Source organism: Haliotis rufescens, unplaced genomic scaffold, assembly GCF_023055435.1.
Source record: "Haliotis rufescens isolate VD_foot unplaced genomic scaffold, xgHalRufe1.0.p SCAF_6, whole genome shotgun sequence".
Taxonomy (NCBI): Eukaryota; Metazoa; Mollusca; class Gastropoda; order Lepetellida; family Haliotidae; genus Haliotis; species Haliotis rufescens.
This window is the reverse complement of record NW_025964334.1, coordinates 30726928-30751883: the sequence shown is the minus strand read 5'-3', so window position 1 is coordinate 30751883 and position 24956 is coordinate 30726928. Positions and strand designations below refer to the sequence as shown.

At 41.2% G+C, this 24956-nt stretch overlaps 1 protein-coding gene across 2 annotated transcripts; it reads left to right on the top strand.

Annotated features, from left to right (window-relative positions):
* The first annotated feature begins 855 nt into the window (after nucleotides 1-855).
* LOC124117789 lies at nucleotides 856-16871 on the top strand. Of its 2 annotated transcripts, none has more exons than XM_046479799.2 (13): nucleotides 856-1004; nucleotides 2571-2792; nucleotides 4208-4352; nucleotides 4989-5039; nucleotides 6103-6275; nucleotides 7798-7909; nucleotides 9175-9273; nucleotides 10604-10697; nucleotides 10948-11028; nucleotides 12468-12562; nucleotides 13704-13923; nucleotides 15859-15998; nucleotides 16393-16871. In XM_046479799.2, exons 2-13 carry the CDS (start codon nucleotides 2579-2581, stop codon nucleotides 16742-16744), a joined length of 1776 nt encoding a protein of 591 aa, XP_046335755.2. In that variant the 5' UTR covers nucleotides 856-1004; nucleotides 2571-2578; the 3' UTR covers nucleotides 16745-16871. The 2 variants fall into 2 exon arrangements, with proteins under 2 accessions (XP_046335755.2, XP_046335758.2); XM_046479802.2 differs by lacking the exon at nucleotides 856-1004 and adding an exon at nucleotides 2235-2367.
* The last annotated feature ends 8085 nt before the right edge of the window (nucleotides 16872-24956 follow it).

Here is a 24956-nt window from a genome sequence, read left to right as displayed (position 1 = left end):
GTTGCATTAAAACTTCTTACACGAGTGTGTCGCACAGGCCTTAAGAATCGAGCGTTGCAATTTTCATATTCGCCGAGCAATAGTATGGAAATAGATAATTCTGATAAAATCAATAGTAATACAAATAATGTGACCTTATTTATATATATATATATATATATATATATATATATATATATATATATATATATATATATATATAATAAAATAATAAAGTCCACGTTAGTCCATCTTCTTTATATCAGTTTCATACATAGTACTTTCGCTGTCTCATGACAGCTCTTCAGTGTAACTGACATATACATCCATGTATTTATGTATTTATGTAAGATTATATGTATATGTCAGTTACACTGAAGAGCTGTCATGAGACAGCGAAAGTACTATGTATGAAACTGATATAAAGAAGATGATGGACTAACGTGGACTTTATTATTTTATTATATATTACATGTACACCGAGTGAACATTTACCTCATTTTTGTATATATATATATATATATATATATATATATATATATATAAATAAATAAGGTCACATTAAATATATATTTTAAAATGAGCACATGGTTTTGATGCATGTATACGGAATTGAGCTTCCCAACATTAACATAAAATGTTCATCTCGAACCAAAATACCACCCCCCCGAAAAAATGTGTACTACCTTATGGTAACAATGTACACACAACAATCGTTAATAATACAAATCGTATTTTCTTCAGGAGTAACTTTGTGAGTGTTTGGATCTGATCTTCTACGAACAAGGTTGATAAATCGTTCCCTGGACGGTGATTAGCTTCTGCATCCACAAACAAATCGTCACGTGATTTTTAGCACGTGCAGCGAATGCAAGTCGTGCATCTGAGGACGTTTGTAGCTTTCAAAGTTGCAATCACATGACAAGTATTTGATCAGCAGACGACCGAGAGACGACTGACTGTATCATTTCTACGATTTTTGAAATCTCGGATACTATTTTGGAATTGTGTTTAAGGTGATCTAGGTAAGATTAACAGCGTATGTATTTATATAGAACGATCTTGAGTATTTTGCATTGACTTGATCCATGCTTCAGTCAATGCCGAAATGATATCAGTTTCAATGACTGACTGAATCCACACATTCGACAGTTGAACTGAATAGTCAAGAACCTGATATACTATTGGCTTATAAAGTTGAACTCTATAATAACTGCTTCCTGCTTCGTACCCCACCATATAAACCCTCGAGGTGAGATGAAATGGGGTTTAACGTCGCGTTAAAGATTATTGCGCCTTTTGAGCAAGCGCGCATGCACACGTGTGTGCGTGCACGCGCCTACTTGTACCAGCAAGTCCTTGTTTAACAACGGTATAAGGACCTATACCGAAACGTCGCATTTACAGTTTTAAAGAAGTTGTTATCCATAAATTGTGTCTACTTTGTAGTCAGGTATAAATGCCGGTTTTAATGCAGTTTAACATGGATACCCTACTCAGACACAGTATATTTACACAGAGCAGACCAGATCAGTCCTTGCTTTATCCACTTAATACCGAGCGCAGGGCAGGGTAAACATCAAGCACCATCTTTAACGTCTTTTGTTATGCCGCGTCGGGGGATCGAACCACTGACATTCCGCTCTCCGGGCAGACGCTCTTCCACGAGGCCACGGAAGAGGTCTGTAAACACACGAACATTTGGACTTCTGACATGATTTTTAACCATAATTATTATGTGTGTAGAGTTTTCTTCTTCAGTAATGAAAATCATCTTGGTTCAAAGACTTGCTCATTTGCAAATATTAGAAAAAAACCCGCTTCCTTTAAACGTAAGGAATCAGTGATATTTACATCTATTTAACCTAACCTATGTATTTAGTTATGTAAGTCCATAACATGTATATAAACACATCTGATAAATACACACGGATATCGATGATAGCTGCTCACGCCATTATCCACCGGAGTGCCTGTTCCAAATATCAATTATTTACATGCCGATGTACTCTGAATTCTGCCGTCTCTGGCGTTGTGTGTCTATCGTTATGAAAGGAGGAAGAAGGATAAGGACTATATTTGGCTCAGTGGGAATGTAAAATTTGATATGTGCTTAATACTTTGAAATATTTGTGTGAAAATTATCAGACATGTTCTTATGGCGGACAACCCGTTATTTGACTCTAGGTTTTAAAAAGAAAATCCCTTTCCTTGGCTTAAAAACAAGTTGGCATGGGGCGTGAAGACAAAGGCGGGAATCAGCTCGCAAGCAACGCAGGAGAGGGGGACAGTATAGATATGGACAGGGGTTGGATATTCCGTACCCTCATCGCGACCCTCACGATACGAGCCTCTTATTATTGTGGTTATTGGCATCGCCGGTGCATGGTAAGATGACTGTCCTTGGTCACCGTTACTTTAGTTTTTACACACTGTTTTTTGTACACATTGAGTTTCAACAAATTTTGGAATCTTATACCCGATTTTGGTGTCTGTAGAACGCAATGTTAACATAGAATTTTGGCGGTTGACATTTGGCGTCTTTAATAAGACTAACTAGTGAGGTGATGTTTCATACTTGACGTTTTCAGCGACGACAATGTGGAAGATCAAGACGCTTCTCTGTGTGTCTCTCCTGACGAGTGTTGCGCCACAACTACGGTGGGAACGTATCCACAGCGGCGTCACTGCACCCTCCCCGTCTCCCCGTCGTGATGTTGCAATTGGTTTTCACACAGCAACAAATCAAGTCATTATTTTCGGAGGTCGACCGGGGCCACTAGACGATACATGGATATTCAACGTGACAGAGGGTAAGTATATTTAAACGCATGACATGTATGTACTTATGTTTCGTCTTATTGAGAAAGATTGTTTGTATATATTGAAACTTTAAAAATAACTTTAACTAAACTATCAAAGAAAGTGAAATTAAAGTATGAACGAACTTAAAAAAACAAACAGAAAAAACACTTTGTGACTATCAAATTACATGTTGCTTGAAATACATAGACGTTATAGTTATATTTGTAATGGGTGCTGTGTGGTAGCCCAGTGGTTAAAGAGTTCGTTCGTTCGGGAGGTGGCCATCCCCTCTTTATTAAATGTTACATGGTATTTGAAAACTATTTTATATACCCCTGTCTCAAGGGAAGACGTCATTGAAAGCATTGCAAGTTTGAAGAACCGATATTGTTGCTCCATATTTAGACATTTTTTAATTCTATATTTGAAAATTCGACATTTCCGTAAAATTGGTTTGCTGGTGTAATTATCCCGCTTCATAAGCAGGGTTCAGTTAATGATAAAAATAACTATCGGGGCATCACATTATCTAGTGTTTTTAGTAAACATGTCTTGCACATCATTAATACAAGACTTTTGCCTCGGACCGATTCTCATGGTAAAATAGCATAATCACAAGTCGATTTCAGAGATGGTTACAGATGATATAGTTTCGTTTTGCATTCGTTAATTCAACATATCTTTCAAAGGAGGGAGGTAGTAAATTGTACACACTATTTGTTTAGTTGGGCATTCGATTCTGCACAGCAGGATAAATTGTGGTTTATGCTTAAGAATCGTGGCCTCAGTTATATAATGTCAGAATTATTGTCATTATATATGAAGACGTAAAAACTTTGGTACAATGCAACGGTAATTCCTTCATCAAGAAATGTGAATGCAATATAGGAGTAAGACAAGGATGCATATTAAGCCCTTTCTTCTTTTTATTCCCTATTAACGGAATAACCATGGAAATGGAAGAAAAATGTCAAGGTGGTATACAACTACATCCCAATATTGTGCAAGCCTTTTTACCGCCATTTGCTGATGATATTGTAATGCTTTCCAGCACTATAACTGGATTACAATAACCTAATGTATTAGAACAGTTTTGTGAAAAGTCAGGCCTAACGGTCAACATGGAAAACGGGGAAAATGGTTTTATGAAGGCAAAGTATACTGTGTTGTTACAAAATACAAATATCTGGTCGTCTATTTCTCCAGTAAACTGTCATGGAATTGTCACTCAACAACAGCTGCATCGTAGGCAAAGAAGATCTTCTTTGGCATTCTAAAAAATCACAAAAATTGGTGATGTAAACTTTCATGTAATATTTAAGATATTCCATACAAATGTTATTGTACTAATGTGCATTTGTTTCTTAAATACCGGAAATACCGTTATATGCCGATATTGTTTTATGTTTTCCACAATTATCAGGAAAATGGCGTGAGGTGGTGGTAAGTGTTCGACCAGGTCAGCGTTACACAGCCGTGAGTGGCGTCAGCGGAGACTATTTCTATGTGACGACCGGGGAGGGCAGAAATGAGACGTTTTACAGTGACATCTGGCGTTTTCACATGAAGTAAGTTAATGTAAATATATCTATTACTGCACAGTCTCTAGTGGTGTATGTTGCCATCTATGAGGTCAAATGAACAGTGTGGATATTTCATTATTAAAATAAAATATTTTTTAAACCATTCTTGAAAGTTACTTAGATTATTTTGTTCTTCACCTTCCATGACTGAGTTGCGTCCCTCAGCCGTGCCAGGATATGTTGATCGTGGTTGAGATCGTTATCAAACATTGCCCCTAATTATGATCCTAAAACTTGGTTTGGCAACCGTGCTCGTGTTTCATTGCTATACCTATCGACCTGTGCCATTGTGGGGTTTCATCCCATATTAAGCGGACATGCCGTGATGTTACTAAAATATTGTTGAATATAGCTTTTTACCTAATTTACTCACTCATTCACTTACTCAGTCCTGACCACGTCGGATTTATAACCGTGTTATTTATCACCAGTAAGAGTGCGGGCACATTAGTCCAGTGGCCTTAGGTACCACATTTCGTTAAGAATTCTGTCCCTTAGTTGTCAGCCAGGATCCGCTGGTCGTGGGTCCCGGTTCAGATCTTTAGTTTGTAAACCTCTTCGATCTGCGTCACTAAAGCAGCTCCTGGATATAGTTAATATATCCATGTACTCTGTTGACAGACGCGAAGAATGGGAGGAACTTCCAGCGCAGAAGCGTCCGTCTTACATTAGGTAAAAATAAATAAGTGCTGTATATTTGTTATTCAACTTCAGTTTGTTTATATGTAAAGATCAACAGTTGCCTTTGTTTATAAATTTACACCATGAGAGTTATAAATTTAATTCATGTTATCCATATACCTTTATGGCACTTTGGCATTCTCAATGCGTTACCATACAGTTGTAGCGGTTAAATTATTGACGTCTACATTCCTGGGTCTGTCCACCCTAGCTGCGTCAAGCTGTTGAAAATGGCATAAAAACTCACCCATTTACTCAAAGACTAATAATTTGATGCATTTATAATCAGTCAGAGCATTATATATCCGCACAATTGCATTAACATACGTTTACCTTTACCACATGTAACATTGAAGGATGGTGCTGAGCGGCAAACGGAAGGGGGTGGTTTCGATTCCCGGTGTGAAGCCAACTAGCCTATTTCAAAATCTATGTTCCCGAAACTAGGCTGTGACATGGGCTGGTGGACATCATTCCCTCGGGAAGATGATTGTTTTGTGGTCCCCGCCGTGATAATGCTCACAATAACATATACTCAACAACAAAAGTTCCTGTGACACCAATAGTTTAGTGTATTTTTCAAACAAGTAAAGTTTGGTTTTCAATATTGTAGTACATGTATGGAATCAAGTCACAAAAACGCAACTGCAACAGAAAAGCCTGCATTCCATGCAAAAGTGGACTTTTATGCAAGCCCCATGCATTTCATTTTGGCATGTTCATGTTTTTTTTATGAAATCATGCATTTTCTGAAGACAGTACGGCAAATTTTAACCATTTGAACACTTACAGGAGTCTTTTATCTGTTGCACACCGAAATTGTTTCAGATTTGGTAAAAAAAACATAACTTTGCATTAAATCTTATTCAATGTCACAGGAACTTTTGTTGTTCAGAATATTAATATCCAGTATGTGCCCCTCGTTACTGTAAGCCATTATAACAATAGGGTTCAGTTTTGGTGTCCCCATGATCAGTATTCGAAGAGACGTTTGGGCTTCTGAATTCAGAAACAAAGTATATGTTCTTTTTTATGTCTTTCTCGTTGTGTACAGCGGCCACAATTGGGCCACGTTGTCTTTGACCTCTTTCCGTCCGGAGGCACGGTACGGCTCCGGGGGTGGGATATTCCCCGGGGGTGGCAGGATGTACGTGTCTCAGGGATTCTCCACCGTCCGATACTTTGATACCTTCACCTATGACGTCAACGCTCTGGGTTGGCAGAGAGGTTAGTGTATATCAGAGTTAACAACGGTGAATGTCTTTTTTCCCCCGAGTATCTATTTTGTTTGTTTGTTAATTAACGCCACTCACAGCAATATTCCAGCTATATGACGGCGGTCTGTAAATAATCGAGTCTGGACCAGACAAACCAGTGGTTGACACCATCAGCATCGACGTACTCAAATGGGATACGATGACATGCAACCATGTCAGCGAGCCTGACCACCCGATCCCGACCATGTCGTCAGTCGCCTCTTTAGACAAACATGGGTTGCTGAAGATCAATTCCCACCCGGATCTTTACGTTTCTATACATTATAAAGATAATTTTCCGTTGTGTGTGAGATATGTTTTTTTATCCTTAATCCAAACACTGTACTCGTAATCATTTAGGATATAAGCCGATCTCTTCTCGCTATCGCTAAACAAAGATCTGAGGACATCCCATTAAGGGTCACGTCAGAACGACCTTTCATCCGACCAATCAAAGCATCGCTTACCAGATCATGAAAGTGACAGCTTGAATGTGTTTTCTAATCATGCAACCTTGAAAACGTTAAAACGGGGTATTCCGAACGACAGTTACTGCCCGCACGACTGATTCCGTCAAAGTATCTCTCGCTTCCGTGGGATACACATTTGAACGAAGCACCGCCATACAATGTCAACCATATATTAGACACTCCGGAATGTTCTTTTGTTCAGTTTTCAAATTTTTAATCGAGAACTGTGTCAACATATTTTTCAAGCATAGTCTGAAATGGAAGTCGCCAGTTTGAAACGTGTGCCGTAAAGCTCGAGAAAGCTGCTTTCTCACTGGCTGATATCGACTTCTTGTTACTCGTTTCAGTGGTCGGTCAAAGTTCGCGAAAGGTCGTTCTGACGTGACCCGTAATGGGATGTCCTCAGATCGGTAAATACATACATACATACATACATACATACATACATACATACATACATACATACATACATACATACATACATACATACATACATACATACATACATACATACATACATACATACATACATACATACATACATACATACATACATACATACATACATATTGGTTACACAATAGTGTATACAAAAAGAAGTGATCAAATCTTCACTGGGCCACTGGTAGTTGCACCCGGGCCTTATTTGGCAAGTATTTGGCCTGAAGCATATTTCAATATAAAACGATTTTCTGTATCGATGTTATCGGCCGCATTGTCAGATTTTCGACACATGTATCAGAACTTTAGCAAGAATAATACTTAGGTAAAAACGCACTGTGGGTATATCTTGACACTTCAAAATTGGGTGGCCTTGTGGTTAAAGCTTGTCACACCGCAGACCCGGTTCGATTCCCGACATGGGTAAATGTGTGAAGCCCATTTCTAATGTCCATGCTGGGATATATTGCAGAAAGTGGCGTAAAACCATATTCACTCATTCACTTAATACCCTGTTTGTAACTGGTTTGAAATGTCTGTGCCAAATGCATCTGATCTGAGTATGGCACTGACTTTTGACAGAGAACTGTGCAACGTGTCACCCCTACGACCCTCGTTACCCCCACGCTCGATGTCTCCACGCCAGCACCACCATCAGCAACGACGAGCTGGTCATATTCGGGGGCTGTCTCAGGTAAGGCTTCTTTATGCTCTCTCCATCACTCTCTGTAGTACATCAACAATTGTCGAAGACTCGAAACCCTGTCACCAGCAAATCATAATTTGTCATGAGATATCTTAGCCAGCCAAAATGGTGTTTATATGTCCTACTTAATGGAACTTTACCACTGCAACCTGTGCTGGGCGTAAGATGTGAATTAATGGATCGGATGGTCAGGCTGGCTGACTTTGTCGATAACGTGTCATCGTACCCAGACGGTGTTTCGTTTGTTTGTTTGTTTGTTGTTTAACGCCGCACTCAGGAATATTACAGCTATATGACGGCGGGTTGTAAATAATCGAGTCTGGACCAGACAATCCAGTGATGATGACACGAGCATCAATCCACGCAATTGGGATAAGATTACATGCATCAACCAAGTCAGCGAGCCTGACCACCCTATCCCGTTTGTCGCCTTTTACGACAAGCATGGGTTGCTGAAGACCTATTCTAACCCGGATATTCACGTGTCCCCACACGGTGTGGATCATAATATCCATCACTGGATTGTCTGGTCCGGACTCGACTTTTTCACAAACGGCGATCATACAGCTGAAATATTGCCGAGTGTGGCGTTAAGCAAACAAAATGAATGAAATTCAGCTGAAAAGGACAAACCTTTATGAACAAATGGTCTGCTATAGTGGCACAAGAACACATACCTTTAGTAACATGAACTCTGAAAATGGACCCGGAAGTGATCGTGCAATACCTAATACATATGGGATTGTTCTGTCTTTCTGGAAAAGTCAGCCTCTGTGGTCTAGTGGTAGAGCGTGCCCCGGAGAGCGGAAGGTCTGGGATTCATACCAAAAGACGTTCAAAGAGACTTTCATGTTGTTACCCTACCATGCGCTCGGTATTAAGGGGCTAAAACAAGGACTGGTCGGTTCGGAGTTATAGTACACTGTGTCTGAGTTGGGTATTCATCTTAAACGTCGGCATGGTATCTCAGCTTGCACTATAAAATCGGCATCAGTCCGAGAACAAGCAGCCACAAACACACACATTATATAAGTGCAATACTCCCGAACGCAACGTTAAACCCCATTTTACCTCCCCACCACACTTTTCTGAAAGAGTGAAAGGATAACAGGGAGCAAAGGTCAGAAACCAACAAGAATGACTGTGATGCATAATCTGAGAATTTTTCATGCTTTTGTTATACATCGTTCGTGATACTGCTTCCCTGCTGCCAAAGTTACACTTGCTTGTTTGTTCTGTTCCATGTGTTACAGTGGTGGCGGAAGTGGAGGGCCCTGTCCAAGCGGGGATTCCTGGGTCTTTGACAACAGGCTCAAAACATGGCGGAAACTAGACAACTGCGCAACTCCAAGGTGAGCCTCATTACACACTTCCGCTCCTTTAATGTGATGCATGTATTACAACAAGACTCTTTTTTGTTTGTTTGTTGTGTAACGCCGCACTCAGCAATATTCCTGCTTATTACGGCGGTCTGGAAATAATTGAGTCTGGACCAGACAATACAGTGATGGACACCATGAGCATCGATCCACGCATTTTGGACTCAAGAGCCTGACAACCCGATCCCGTTAGTCGCCTCTTACTACAAGCATAGTAGCCTCTCATAGCAAGCATTGGTTGCTGAAGACCTATTCTGAACCGGATCTTCACGGGTCGTATAAGGCTTATATCCGCGATGACTTCATCAATACACTGCATATGTCGTGGTAATATAAAGAGAAACAGGTGGTCAGGATGCAAGAAATTGACGCCCTGGACATTGATTTGCATTGCTTAAACAAGATTTCTTCATTTGGTGCTTCCTATTGCATTCATTTGTCAGGGAGCCTTTAAGAGATTGACTGCCAGGGTAAATCCACCACAAAATGATCATGGTATTTGTTTCCGTCGAACTGATGTTTCTTGGATTATGTTTTAGTTTTGTAAGTTTATCGAAACCATTAATTGCTTTATAAGATTGAAATATTATGGTAATAGAAGGTCAATGTTTAGATTTTTATGTGTTATGCGTTTTTACTTCTCATGAGTGATTGGAGAGCCCAACACTAAGCTTTGCTAGCCATTGTTTTTACCAGCACACAATAATGTTTTTAAAGGGGAAACCCACATGATACCATAATCTTATTGTGTGTGACCTATTTGCGTTAATATATATACAGATTTGCACTTACTTAAGTATTGTACATGAAGTGGTGAGATTGAGCGGTTGTTTCCACGCCCATAAAACGGATTCGGGTCCCATATCGGTACATTTAAACTGACATTTAGTCCAAGAAATAAAGTTATCTTATTAAAAGAATATATCTACAAAACAAAAATATAAAATCCAAATAGAGCCCAGAACGATCCTTAATTTCAGAGCTGAGGCAATCTCGGCTTGCCAAATCATCCTTGAGTCTGACTCCTGTTTAATGTTTTGTCTAGGGTGTGGAAGACAGCCTGGGGTACATTGTGTTTGGCTCATTATTGGCGAGCCCCCATGAAATAGCTGGAATCATGATGTTCACCACCTCAGTTATTACATATGTAGATATTCTTTCTACAGTATTTCATTTACCACGCATGCTTTGTGGATGTAAGCTTAAACTGATGTAAATTTGCAATGGTCATGTTTTCACCAGCAGATATATTGTGTGCACACGAAAGAGCCTATATGCATTGTTCGTGATTGTGTTGGTGCAGGACTTACGCCAGCATGGCTGAGCTTCCCTCCACCTATGGGCGACGGAGGGTTGTCCTCTACGGTGGTTTTGAAGACGGAGAACAGGTTCTCAATGTACGTACGTTGGCAAGCATTAAAAGGCGTTTCATCGTTTTCAAGATTGAAATGATTTCTTCTATAGTATGCATACATGATTCTAAGAGCTGCTAATGTAGAAGTGATGAGGTGTTATGATCTTGGTGTGAACGCCACCATGTGCATTATTTGAACGCCACCATGTGCATTATTTGAACGAATGGAGTTTATTGAATTTATTATTGTGATCTATTGCCTATATACCTTGAAATCTTATATTTTTCAACAGACAAACCCTAGCGGAGAAGATGTAGTGGCTGTTCTTTCGCCCGAGATGGGCAAATGGTCTCAGAGAAAGACCACTGCGGTCGTAAGTAACACGGTTAAAGTTGATGACGGCGCTTTGTCACAGAAACAAATAGAGATGTTAGCAGTATCAGAATCAGAATTGACCGGTGAAGATCCAGGGTAGAATAGGTCTTCAGCACACGTTTGCCGTAAAAGGCCACGAACGGGCTCGGGCTCGCTGATTTCGCTAATGCCTGTCATCGTTTCCCAATTGCGTTGATCCATGCTCATGTTGTCAATCAACCTATGCTTGCCGTAAAAGGTGACTATGCTTGTCGTAAGAGGCGACTAACGGGATCGGGTGGTCAGGCTCGTTGACTTGGTTGATGCATGTCATCGTAACCCAAATGCGTGGATCGATGCTTATGATGTCCATCAATGTATTGTCTGGTCCAGACACGATTATTTACAGACCGCCGTCATATAACTGGAATATTGCTGAGAGCGGTTAAACAAACAACAAAAACAGAATCAGAATTAGAATTGAGGATCAACAACAACGTACATTCTAAGGGGGCCGTGTTCTACAGTGCAACAATTCGATGTTGTGCAACTATATTCAATTAGTGACCGGTCATTTATTACAGGGGTGGGGGTGTCAGAGGTTTTTAATGCACTAATGTACAGAAAATATTAACCCTCCCCTAATGCTTGTCTTGTTTTGGATGATCCTCCCCACGAGGTCTTTTTTATTCCTGACCCTCTTTGAGAAGACAAAATGACTTATATTTTATTATAAACTATGCAGTTCTTCGTGAACTTCCCCGAATATGTGTAATATTTTGTATGACCCTCCACTAGAGACTGTCATAATCCTTTAAATGCGTTGTATAGAAGTATCTGAACGTGTGTGTTAAGTGATGTCACTTGTGTTTAATTTGGCACATCCTGGTATAGGTTACCTATAAATCGTTTACTGGGAGAAAAAAAAGGGGCGGTCGGGTAGCCTAGTGGTTAAAGCGTTCGTTCGACACGCCGAAGACCCCGGTTCGATTCCCCACGTGGGTACATTGTGTGATGTCCATTCCTGGTGTCCCCCGCCGTGATATTGCTGGAATATTGCTAAAAGCGGCGTAAAACCATACTCACTCTCTACTGAGGGAAAATGTAATAATTTGTAATACTGTCGGTGATGTATTTCGTGCTCTTTTATGATGTGAATAATTAAACAATAATAGAACTGGAATTTTCTTCAGGAATTGTGGAATATTATGCTGAATGAGTTAACATTTGTGTTTAAATTTCACTTATAAAAGTATGAATACTAAACTGTGGTAAAATATGTTTCTCCATTATACTGCAAACACACAGGTCCTCAAAGTAAATCTTATACGTAGTTATGTTAAGAAAAAACATTCTACTGTCAAGTCATGCACTGTAAAACTCGATCTTCATGTGTCACATACTGTTGGCTGAAACACAGATTTGTCAGTGTGTGTTCTGATACTGAGTCTCCCGCAGGACGAGATAATCTCAACACCGGGCAGAAGAGCTTCAACCGGCGTGGTGACAGGCAGATCTGGGATCTTCGTGTTTGGCGGAGTAGACATAAAGATGTAAGTTCTGATACACGGGCAATCTGATTAAAATCAGATTTTTCACTCCGATACCATACTTCTTTGCTGATGATCTGAAGACACATCATGGGAGGTCAGCCAAGTGATTTTTTTAATCAAGGGCGTTTAAATTCATGGTACCTGTGAGCAGAACATTGCTGGATCTCTTCAACGAGTATAATTAGCCAGTTCCGAATGCCTCAAAAATATAACTGCGGTTTGTTTTATATTTTATTGTTCTGGATAATTCATACATCCTGCTGTGTCTGAGCGCAATGCATCGAAATGTCGGAATCAAGGTGGAAAAGAAATGAAACCGCACCAGCGTAGAAAGCTGACATGTGATTGGCTCAAGAACCCACGCATCCATCTTTTAGATTGGTCAAAGTTCGCTCGGGGTTAATGGGTTTATTTTTAAGTGCTGAGGTCCTTGTCACGCTGAAGACCCCGGTTCGAGTCCCCACATGGGTACAATGTGTGAAGCCCATTTCTGGTGTCCCCCGCCGTGATATTGTTGGAATATTGCTAAAAGCGGCGTAAAATCATACCCATTCACTCAGTTGATTAATCGTACGTTCACATGTTGAAGACGTAAGATTTACAAAATGACTTAAAGATGGATTAGTGGATAAGGGTTCAACTGACGCGGCCTCCTTTAGATGTGTTCTCAGATCTTCCCACAGAGGGTATCGCATCGGAGTAAACGATCTGATTAATGAGATAGTGTAACCTGGCTAACTGTATCGTTGCTTAACTGGTTGCCTGACCCATATTTGGTATAGGTAAAACATTGCTTTATATGGCATAAACAACATGCACCCATTCACTACGTAAAAGATATGCTCATAAAAATACCTAGTCAAAAGAAAAGCACGTCTGGTTGGCAGCTTGATAAACTCTATTGCTGTTCGTAACGATTTCTTTGTATTCACACTTTTTTACATAATTTTAAGGCTCCATAAATTACCGTTAAGCATAATTACCGCTTCTTATAAGAAATGTCATTTCCGCATGGTGTATGTTTTGTCGTGGAAATAGGAAAATAAACAGCATACATGGAGAGGAAAACGTTATCTTTACATTTCACTTTTTCATTCTGTAAGTCTTGTGCCAAGCTGAATGGTGAATTCCTTGTTTTCAGGAACGCTCTGCTCAGCGACCTCTGGTTTCTACGCGGAAATGCACGCGATGCTGACCACTCCCCGGAAGTGGCGTGTTCGATAAACTTCATCAATATGATTACCGTACATGGTGTCTTGATGGTGATTGGCTGGGCCGTGTTCCTGCAGTGGGGAGCGTTCGTTGCAAGATATATGAAATTCAAGAGTGGGCTCTGGTTTTACGTGCATGTCTTCTTTCAGGTTGGTGTCTATAATAAGTTGATAATGGAAGTAAAATCAAAATACAAACTCAGAACTATATTATTAGGGATATTTGTTTCACTTCTCTTGAAAAACAAGCAGTATGTATTGATATATTTGCGTTCAGCGAAATTTGTTTTGGGGACAAACTAATTACCAAAAAATCCTTGCGAAACTAGGATTCGAACCCACATTCATAGGAACATACTTATCCAATGCACTGCCACGAGTTTCCTTCCTTATTTACTATCCTCTTATTATCCTACTTTATTTACCCATACAGTATTGAGCATGGATTTCGCCAAAGTGGAAAACATCTAAGACCTCCAACACTTTTGACTTTCTCCCCATACAAAATGACGTGGGGATTTCGGGACATTTTACGTAAACATATAGGTTATCTGTACCCTTAAAGTCAAATGGGAATAACTAACGGGGTTCAGCTCGCTGACATGGTTGATACATGGCATCGTATCTCAATTGAGTAGAATGATGCTCATAATGTCAATCACTGGATTGTCTGACCCAGACTCGGTTGTTAAGGACCGCCATCAAATTGATGGAATATTGGTGAGGGCGGCTTTAAACAACAAGCAAAACAACTCGTAATACGCGAGAATAGGTCTCCATCAACCCATGTTTTTTTCGCATAAGAGGCTCAGGTGGTCACAATATGCGGTCGGGCTCATTGTGTGGCATCCCACTCCGACAGGCTGGCAACCTCTGATCTAATTTGGTCCTCGTCTGACTTCTTTGCATGCTCCCGCGAAAGACCCTTGAATATTGCTGAATTTTCTAACTGTTTAAAACACGTTTCCCAGTCATTTTTTAATTTGACTAATTATTCTTTGTTGATTGAATGGAAAAACCCATTGTCCATTTGTTCAAAGTGTGCTTTTATCTTATTGGCGTAACGTGAAATGTGTTGTATATATGGAGTCTATTTATAAAAAATATGAAGACGCATCGAATTCCAACATGTAAAAGATATTTCGCCATGAGAATAAGAGTGTGACATTTTACAGCCGAGTCTTGCAATAACTTTTACGTATGCTTCAGTGACGACATAATGGGTAGTTTACTTTCCTAAAATGTTATACCACCGTATATATATAATCTATTCAGGATATTTACCTTGGTTTCTATATGTGCGAGTCTTGGGGGCTCTAGGTAATAAATATAGGGGGTCCCAGGCGTTAGTACCCTTGCCGAACTAGGCTGGAATTCCTGGGCTCGAACTTAGCGCCACCAGTTGCTATTACGAGTTTATGTCCCTTCTAGGCCTCTTCTATGGATCAGTTAGATGCCACCTCTCGTATCACTTGCATTTGCTTCAAACAAAATGGCGGCGCCCAGTCAAGACGATCTCATCGATAATCAGTATCTATATTGTGATAAAACGTGTCTTACATCGCGAAGTGCACCAAAATCACGTGTGCACCTTAATCAAAATTGTGGAAAATATCTGTTGACAACGAGTTGGCGGTACACATGCTTTATAAATCCTGCAATTAACCGAAATCTGCATGACCGTTTACGAACCGGATTTCGATTCCGTTGCGCGATTTGGACTATGCAGAAAATGTTAGTCCAGCCAAAATGTAACTCCATAAAACCAGCCTAGTTCGGCAAGGGTTGAGACTGGACTTTTATAGTCAGTTTACTCTCTTGCCTCGGGAAGATGAGTGTGATCCAGAATGAAGGGGTTGTTCCGATTTTACTGTGTTTCAAATACTATTCAACGTCATCATACTGATGCGGTTAGATATTGATGATGCTCTTCACTATTTACTTGCATCTTTCCTGAATAAAACCGTTGGTTTTCATGAATATATGGGGGGATATTTTTGATAGTGAAGACTGAGCACTCAAAATATCCCCCCAATATATTGATAATCCTTAACGTTTTTGTTCAGTATACATATTACTTTTCAGGTGTTTGGTTTGTGCTGTATAATCGCGGGGCTGGTGTTCAGCATTCTCTCAGTACAGTTCGACCACTTCAAGTTCTCCCATGCAATCATTGGTCTCGTCGCTACCATCTTGGCAGCTCTGCAGCCTCTCAATGCTCTCGTGTGCGTAAAATTATAGGTGGCAACCCCTCGAATTCTAACAATTTGATTTAATTATCTGAAAATGAAGTTGTGTTTGGAAGGTTTTCCTTAAGGGATGACTTTTGATTTCCGTATGATACAAATGCTCATTCGTATTTTTATTCCAACACAGGCTTATATTTTGCCGTCATATATGAAAAAGATTGCATATTTGCTCCCATAAATATGCTTCAGTTTTCCTTCGAAAAAGTTCATGGGACACCAAACGGTTTCTTTTTGGGGGCGGGGGAGGGGGAGGTTGGAAATAAAATACGTTCCACCTGATATATATTAAGCTTGGTATTAAATGCATAAACATAATCTTGCTACAAACTGACCTTAATCACCTAAAGACCGAAAAAATGTATTATTTCAGACGTCCCCTTAAAATCTCCGACCACGAAGACACAAAGACTCAGCGACGACGGGTGTGGGAATGTATCCACCATTTCGGCGGGCGGTGTTCGCTCCTCCTCGCATTCATCAATATCTCCCTGGGTGTGTTCCTGGGCGTGGCTCAGATGGTTATCTGGGCGCTGTGGTTCTCCTACCTTGGCTTCATCGTGCTTGTGTATATGATGGCCGAGGTGTGTCGGTCGGTGTACGGGAGGAAGCGGGTAGACCTCTTGGGGGACATTTACCCTGTGGAGAAAACCAAGTACAGCTTAGCCGAGACTCCCAAAGAACCACCAACTGATTACATCAGTGGGGAAACCAACGGTCTCTAGGTCTCACGTTGGTATGCTCCAATTACTGTTGTTGAGTGATGTCAAAGCTGGAAAGGCGGATTCGTCTTGCATGGTTTATGAATCCGCAGACCCAAAGTGTGGAATAAAATACACATTCTTAGAATTGTCTCTTTTCGTCAACAAGTTTACACATTTCAGCAATCCAAAATCCAAATAAAGAAGATATTTCATTCATCCGATCATACTTCTGAGCGACCACTTGAGATATTATACGTTAATTCTAATGTCGTTTTAAATAGTGCATTACTTTTTATATGTTCGTTCCACTAGTTGGTAGGTTGGTTTGTTGTTTAACGCCGCACTCAGCAATATTCCAGCTGTATGACGGCGGTCTGTAAATAATCGAGTCTGGACCAGAAGTGATTGACGAGCATAGATCCACGCAATTGGGATACGATGACATGCATGAATTAAGTCAGCGAGCCTGACCACCTCGTTCCACAAGTAAAGGAGTTAGTTCGTTTATAAACATAGGCTTCAGGTTTGGCTGTCCAACTAACTTTTGTTCTCTATCTGCAATGTTAAGGTGCCAGCAAACATACTTTGCTCGAGTTTTAGACAAGTATAACTGGGTGTTATTGTTGATGAAACACTATCCACCATATAATATACGAAGGAAGGGAGGAGTGAAATTTTTGTTGGAGACAACAGCAATTTATCCCTGAAGAAGCCGAACAAATTAATATTTCTTTCCAACACATTGATACAGCGCACCGAGCACATCCAGCGAACACATTAATTTGAGGGCTAAAACCTGAGGACAATGTTATCCCTTTTTTCTGGAACAAATTATTAAAAAAATAAACAAGGTTATTCTCAGAATATCAAATGGTCACTCGAGCCACTAAGGCTGGAATTAAGATCACCTGAATCTGCAGTTAAAACCCGTTTCACAAAAAAAAATCATCTCGAGTTTAACCCCCTCATCAATCCTTAACAGCCCCCGTGGGAATTGCAGGTTAAAGGCCCCCAGCAACCTATGCAGCTCGCAAGGCCTGGATACGTTTTTAGGTGTTTCTCATCTCAGATCTCAACGAGCAAGAGAGCGAGCGGGCGGGCGAAATAAATATTTAAGAGATAGAAAAATGAAAAACATCTATTTTTCAAAATTATGTAACGTATGAGACATTTTAAAGTTGAAAACACTTGATACCAGTTTCTAAATTGAATTATGACGTAGGTCGAGTTGCTTTCTTCGGAAACGAGTTTTTAATACATAGCTGAACACAGATCAAGTTGACCTGGACATTTTATGAGTAGGCCATTGTAGGATTTTTTATCACATTGGGGCATAATTTCCACTGTTGCGGGGAAAATTGTTTTAGGAAAATCTGTTATTTCCCGTCGGAATACAAAATTCGTGCTTTACCCAAACGCAGCCTACAAAAGTGCAATGGGACTCAGTTGCGGAAAAGTCTTGTCAAAAACATGATGCACGTGCTTATCGTGGATGGTATGGGTATAAAAGACACCCAAAACTGTTAAGCTGGCTTTCGTTATTTCGATTCATCAGCCAAGGGATCGGAAGACTGCAAGCAGGCCAGAGTGCACAGGTCGTTGCAAATGCATTCAATGTCAACGTCAGAACGATATATCGTTTGCAACATCGACACAACACCACCGACGACCGACCGCGTAGTGGTCGTCCTAGAGTCACTACTCCCCGACAAGATCGGTTCATGTTACGCCAACATCTGCAGAACCGATTCCGAATGGCCACTGAAACAGCTCGGCAAACCATTGGCAACCACCAGCGTGCCATCAGTGATCGTACAGTCCGACGTCGCCCAACTGCCAACAACATCTCGTGGTACCGTCCTGCTCGTGTACCAATCCTGAGAGACCGTCACCGACAGGCCCGACTGCAATGGGCCAGGCAGAATCAAAATTGGCGTCAACAGCAATGGAGAAGAATCATCTTCACTGATGAAAGTCGCTACTGTGTTTCAATGGTGGATGGCAGAGTCAGGGTCTGGCGAAGGAGAGGCGAACGTTAAGCTGATGTTTGTGTTATGGAACGAGACCCGTGGGGCGGCCCAAGCATCATGGTTTGGGGTGGAATCGGACTGAACCAGAGAGTTGGATCTGTGGTCTTTCAGAATATTGGTCCAGGCAGGGGTAATGGCATCACAGCTCTCCGCTACATTGACCAAGTCCTCAGACCCCATATCGTGCCTTGTTTTGCCCGTCATCAAAACCACACCTTTCAGCAAGACAACGCCCGTCCCCACTCTGCCAGAGTCACCAGGGACTTCCTCCAGCATACACTTACTTACATATATAAGCATTTGAAAATAAAGATATTTATATGATACATCCACATGACGTTTCTTTTGCCTTTCAGTGTATGTATCTGTGACAAGATAGACGTTTGGATCCAGACGTACATCAAATATACAGTAACTAAAACTGGTTTTATAAACCATTAGTTTCTAGAACAGGGAACCACCACACAGTCAACGAGGTCACATGTATTCCCGCCCGATCCTCATTCTGTACCAGTACATGTAGGTATACCTGGGACTTATTCGTTGTTGTTGTTGGTTTGTTGTTTAACGCCGCACTCAGCAATATTCCAGCTATATGACGGCGGTCTGTAAATAATCGAGTCTGGACCAGACAATCCAGTGATTAATATCATGGGCATCGATCCACGCAATTTGGGATCGATGACATGCATGAACCAAGTCAGCAAGCCTGACCACCCGATCCCGTTTTCGCCTTTTACGACAAGCATAGTCACCTTTTACGGCAAGCATGGGTTGCTGAAGACCTATACTACCCCGGATCTTCACGGGTCGGGACTTATTCAACCCGCTCACTTCTTGTATGACGTATATGCAGTGACTTGAACATTGACGATTTTTTTTGTGGTACGTCGTTTGAATGCGATATGATATTTGACACTCATTGCCATTTGTTTTCGTTTGAAGAAAAAGGTTTTAACAACTTAAATGTACGTTATTAGGGATCCTAATCTTTTTACACGGCTTCCATACACGTTAATGTCACCTCAAGTGTGTTGGAACTTTTAAGGCTACGATATGGTCCGTAAAGTTTTGCGACGAAAGCTAAACAAGCATGTATATATTTGTGTCATCATTCAGTTGCAACGCTGCTTTCTCCTCCATCCCGGTCATTGTGTTTCAGTAATCATATGGCACATCAGTCAGAAAACTAGCTGTACATAGCCGTTATAATAAAATCAAGGTGGCTGGTATTTTAGCGAAGAAAATGAATTGTCCGAAAATTCCTTTAAAAAATTAGACTGTTGTAAATAATGAAATTGCCTGCCACGAAAACTTTATATGTTGCAACGTGTTTTTCTTTTTAAAAATTCAGGCTCATAGTTTTAAATATAAATAAAAAATGGTTTTGTTGCTGTAGCTACGCCAGTAGTAGCGCTATGGTTGCTTTGTGGAACGGAACCCTATTGCTTTCCTCTGTCTTGATAGTTATCTTTGGAAGGTCAGCATCATCACCATCAACCACCTGCATCGCTATTGGCTTCTTTCCTCCGACAAAAAACTATACCGTGATATAACACAAGTTTTGTTAAGAGGACGCTAAACCAAAATTCTCTCTCTCCATTGTACCATTTCTTGCCCTCTCGCGTTCCTCTGTAACTAACACTGTGCCATTTCTTGTCATAGTTGTGAACCAAGGTGAAAGTCGCAAACCCCAGCTGTTATTTGCTAATTAACCCACATATGATGTTCACATTTTGTAATGCTAGATCATGTTATGGCGTAATATTATACTCCGATAAGCCCTCCACGGTTCTGCAAGGGTGGTAATTTCCGAAAAGCGCGTGTAGAATATCGCCACTCCTTTCAATCGATCACCCCAGGGGTGAGTATGGATGAGTAAACCCAACCTATACATCCAACCAAGTAGATTAACATTTCGTATGATTTTAGACTTGCCTATATTTATGATCTAGATTGGTGTTTATTACATTAAATGCAGATAAATTAATAGCCGTGTTAGTCTATGAATTTTTTTTAATATATAGGAACAAGCAAGCAAATTAAAATTGAAAGGGAGCACAAGTGAGGTGGGTATTTCTGATCCTGTGGAAAATCTATAAACTTCCTTAGATTATGGCAATGGCTTTACAGGAAGTGAGGTGGTGAAATTGGTCGCGTCCAAGATTATTGCACTTATATAGCGACGTGCATGTACGTGTTTGTGTGGCTGCTTGTACTAGTCCGGACTGATGCCGATTTAAAGTGCTAGCCCACTGAGATACCATGCCGCAGTTTAACTCGAATACCCCAATCAGACACAGTATACTGACTCCGAGCCGACCAGTCCTTGTTTTAGCCCCTAAATGCCGAGCGCCAGACAGGGTAGCAACAAGTACCATCTTTAAACGTTTTTTGGTATGACGCGGCCGGGGATCGAACCCCGGACCCTCAGTTCTCCGGGCGGACGTTCTACCACTAGACCACGGAGGCGGTCTTACAGTAAGGGCTTGGCGGAAGGGAAAATAATAGGTTGATGAACTGTAAGACAAACTAATGGTCATGTTGCGGGGCAACCTACAGACAACACCTACATTTCATTAACAAATCTAAGCAGCAAAACCCTAGTGGTTAAAGCGTTCGCTCGTCATGCCGGATCCCGGTTCGATTCCCGACATGGATACAATGTGTGAAGCCCATTTCTGGTGTCCGCGCCGTTATATTGGTGGAATATTGCTAAAAGCGACGTAAAACCATACTCACTCACCATATTACACGACAAAACCGTTTCCATAATCACAAGAAAGCTGATTCCATTGTACGATTCCATCTACATCATAAGCATGTGCTTATGTACCACTATCGTATGTCGCTGATAGTAGGTATTCGCGAAAAGGCAAGCGTATCCCGCCCCACCGGTCGCATTCGTCACAAACACATACAAAGGCAAGGAATTGATCCTATTACACAGAATACGTTGCATTGAGAACAGACAAGAAGAACAAATCGACAAACACAATGAGCAAATGTAACCGAATATCAGAACATCATTACTCGTGAAAACAAATACAGACCGAGTAAATGTGCAAACTATTCTCCCAACTTGATCGACTCTTGATCACCGTGCACGAGATAAACTTGGCAGCTGGTTCGACGCTGCTGTACCTCCTGTAACACATCACAGGGGTCGAGTGTGTCACATTTCCTAGATTTAGGTCAACAGTCTGACGGTCCTGAGAATCAACGTCAAAAGAAAACAAGACTCTCCACTATACAGCTCACATCCGAGCCCCGGGTGTTGCAATCTGTTCATTCCGATCTCCTACGATCTGTGCTGGACGTATTTTAGTGACATCATTTCCATGTCTGGCACATTTATCAACACGATTAAGAGTTGAAGGAAAATAGTGCAGGCCAGATGTGTTCACAATTGATGTGTTGTGAAGTGTATGTTCAACACATGCTTGAAGTTTTTTGTTTCGAGCCAGATTTAACCTATTATACAATTGGGGTTGAATAAACTGCCGTGCAACAGAAAGTATACATCCATGTTTGATGTCTAAAAATGAAACAAACAAGAAATGGTTGATGTATATGATACGGATATCACGCCATCGTCCCGAGGCAAGAGTTAACTGTACTGTAAAATTCCAGCTGAATTAGGCTGGAATTATCGGGGCGATTGTATCATAGACGTGGTTTGGACCTTTGCAGTTTGCAGTGTTTCGGTGACTGTTTTCAGCCTGGTAACGTTTTGACAACGTATGTAATTGTTTGGTCAAATCAAGTTTAAAGTTTATACATACTTTCTTTTGCCCGGCAGATTTTAAGGAACGTAACCCTCTCCTTAATCATTAGAAATATGTTCTACATGGAGAGATTGAACATTATTTGTTTATCATACCTCCATGTCAGAATGATGAGATCTGATTGGATCCCACCTTAACCCTCCAAGGCGGGATACATAGTATTTTATCACGTGAATCCATCAGATGTCATCATTCTGACATGGAGGTATATACATTTCCGAACAGTAGAATAAATCCCCTATACCCCGCCAAAAACAAGACAGGCTGCACGTGGATTTATGAAAGGGAGAATAAATCCCTTATAACCCGCTTCGAAGCAAAAAGCAACAGGCACGTCAATGAAGGCACAGGGCATGGCACAAGTTACCCTCAGCTCAATCAAACAGCTGTTTTCTATCAATTTCAAGACTGTATGACAAGAGGGGTGACTTAAACTTTCCAATAGTCAATTCATGTCCAGCAATATTCTAGCAGCTCCAGCCTTTGGTGTTTACATTCGCAACTTTTGAGATACAATCGAGCATGCTCTTTCTAACAAGATTTCAAAGAACGTCGTACGACCCTTGCTCAGAAGTTGTTTTATCGAGGTAACAACATTCAAGGCCTCAATAAATCTTTCATAAAGTTTTATGGTAGACATGTGGAAGACATTTCCAAATTTGACGCATCAGTGATGTCCGATGCAAGTCCCTATTTTGACTGTTACCATATGTTCCCATGATTTTTCAGGTGAACAATTGACTTGCCTTTTCATGTGTTTGTGACTGGTGCCACCGTCGGGGCAGGACACGCTCACCTTTTCGCGAACACCTGGTATCATTACTATTTGATAGTGATTCATAAACACATGCTCATGATATAGACGGAATTGTACAATCGACTCTGCCTTATGCATTTAGATTTATGCAGTAGATTTCTACTGGATATGGAAAGGGTTTTGTCGCTTTAGTTAATTCTTTTGCAATGTGATATTAGAACATGTCGTTGACATAGATTCGTTGTAGCAGCATCACTTTTGGTACATGTTATTTAATGCGCCCCTCGTTAGATTTTATACCACTCGTCTCCGGCTCATATTGGAGCGGCAATCCACACACCCGTCAACCTATGACTGCTTCGGCGGATGAGACTTATCAGCGGAATCATTTTGGAGAAGACAAGAGTAAGTGAGTGAGTGAGTGAGTGAGTGGTGGGGTGGGTGGGTGAGTGAGTATGGTTTACGCCGCTTTTAGCAAATTTCCAGCAATAGTTCAATAAAGAGTTTAAGGCTTTGATACTGGCTAGTGGACACGCTTGCCTGGGGAAGATAAAATGGTGGACACTCTGAAGCAGTATTACCCTTATGACAGTTAAGCATACACCAGAACCTTTTCTGTGCATGCCCGGTGAAATAACGTGAAGATAAACTGACGTCCAAAAGAAACTTTACCAACTGAAAATATAAATTTCAGACAAAGTTTTGATGAAGTCTATCTAAAACACATAACCTAAATACAACAATAGTGTATGCAGAAAATGTTAATCGTCTGTTACATGTTTGCGAAAGAACACGCGAAAAAGTGAAAAACACGTGCACCACGGACAACTGCAAATGCACTTGCGGGTAAGGGTATAAAACGATTGCAACGGCAAGTCAGTCATCCATAGTGATAAAAAAACACCAAAGAAATGCCACGACTCACAGTCGAACAACGTGAACGAGCCTTGGGTATAGTACAGATGGGAGCCACCCACGCCCATATTGCACGATCCTCCGGTTGCTCCCGTGTTGCCGTTACCAACTTGATGCAACGTTACAGACAGAAAGGGCGGACCGCTGACAGGCCAAGAACAGGCAGACCCAGGGTGACCACGCCCCATGATGACCGGTACTTGCGTACCTTGCACCTCCGAAATCGCTTCCTGACAGTGACGTCATCGGCGACAAATGCCTTAGGTCACAGGTTTAGTCGACAGACAGTGGCCAGAAGACTCAGGGCTCATGGAATCAGGGCTTTTAGACCATACAGAGGACATTTATTGACAGCGCAACATCGTGTCTGCGATTGAGATGGGCAACGTCGTGACTGGCAGAGGGTTGTCTTCACTGACGAAAGTCGATTCTGTATGTTTAGGGCTGATGGAAGACAACGTGTTTACCGCCGAAGGGGTGAACGAACGGCGACGTGTTGCGTGCAGGAGGTCGTACCATATGGTGGAGGGAATGTCATGCTGTGGGGAGGAATCTGAGGGCAGGAGAGGACACCGCTGGTCATCGTTGACGGAAACTTGACAGCTCAGCGTTACATGGATAACATTCTTCGTCCAGTTGCCCTACCATTTCTCCAACAGCAGCCACGTGGTGTCATTTATCAGCATGACAACGCTAGAGCCCATACAGCCAGAATTGTCACTAACTTCCTCGCAGCCAACAAC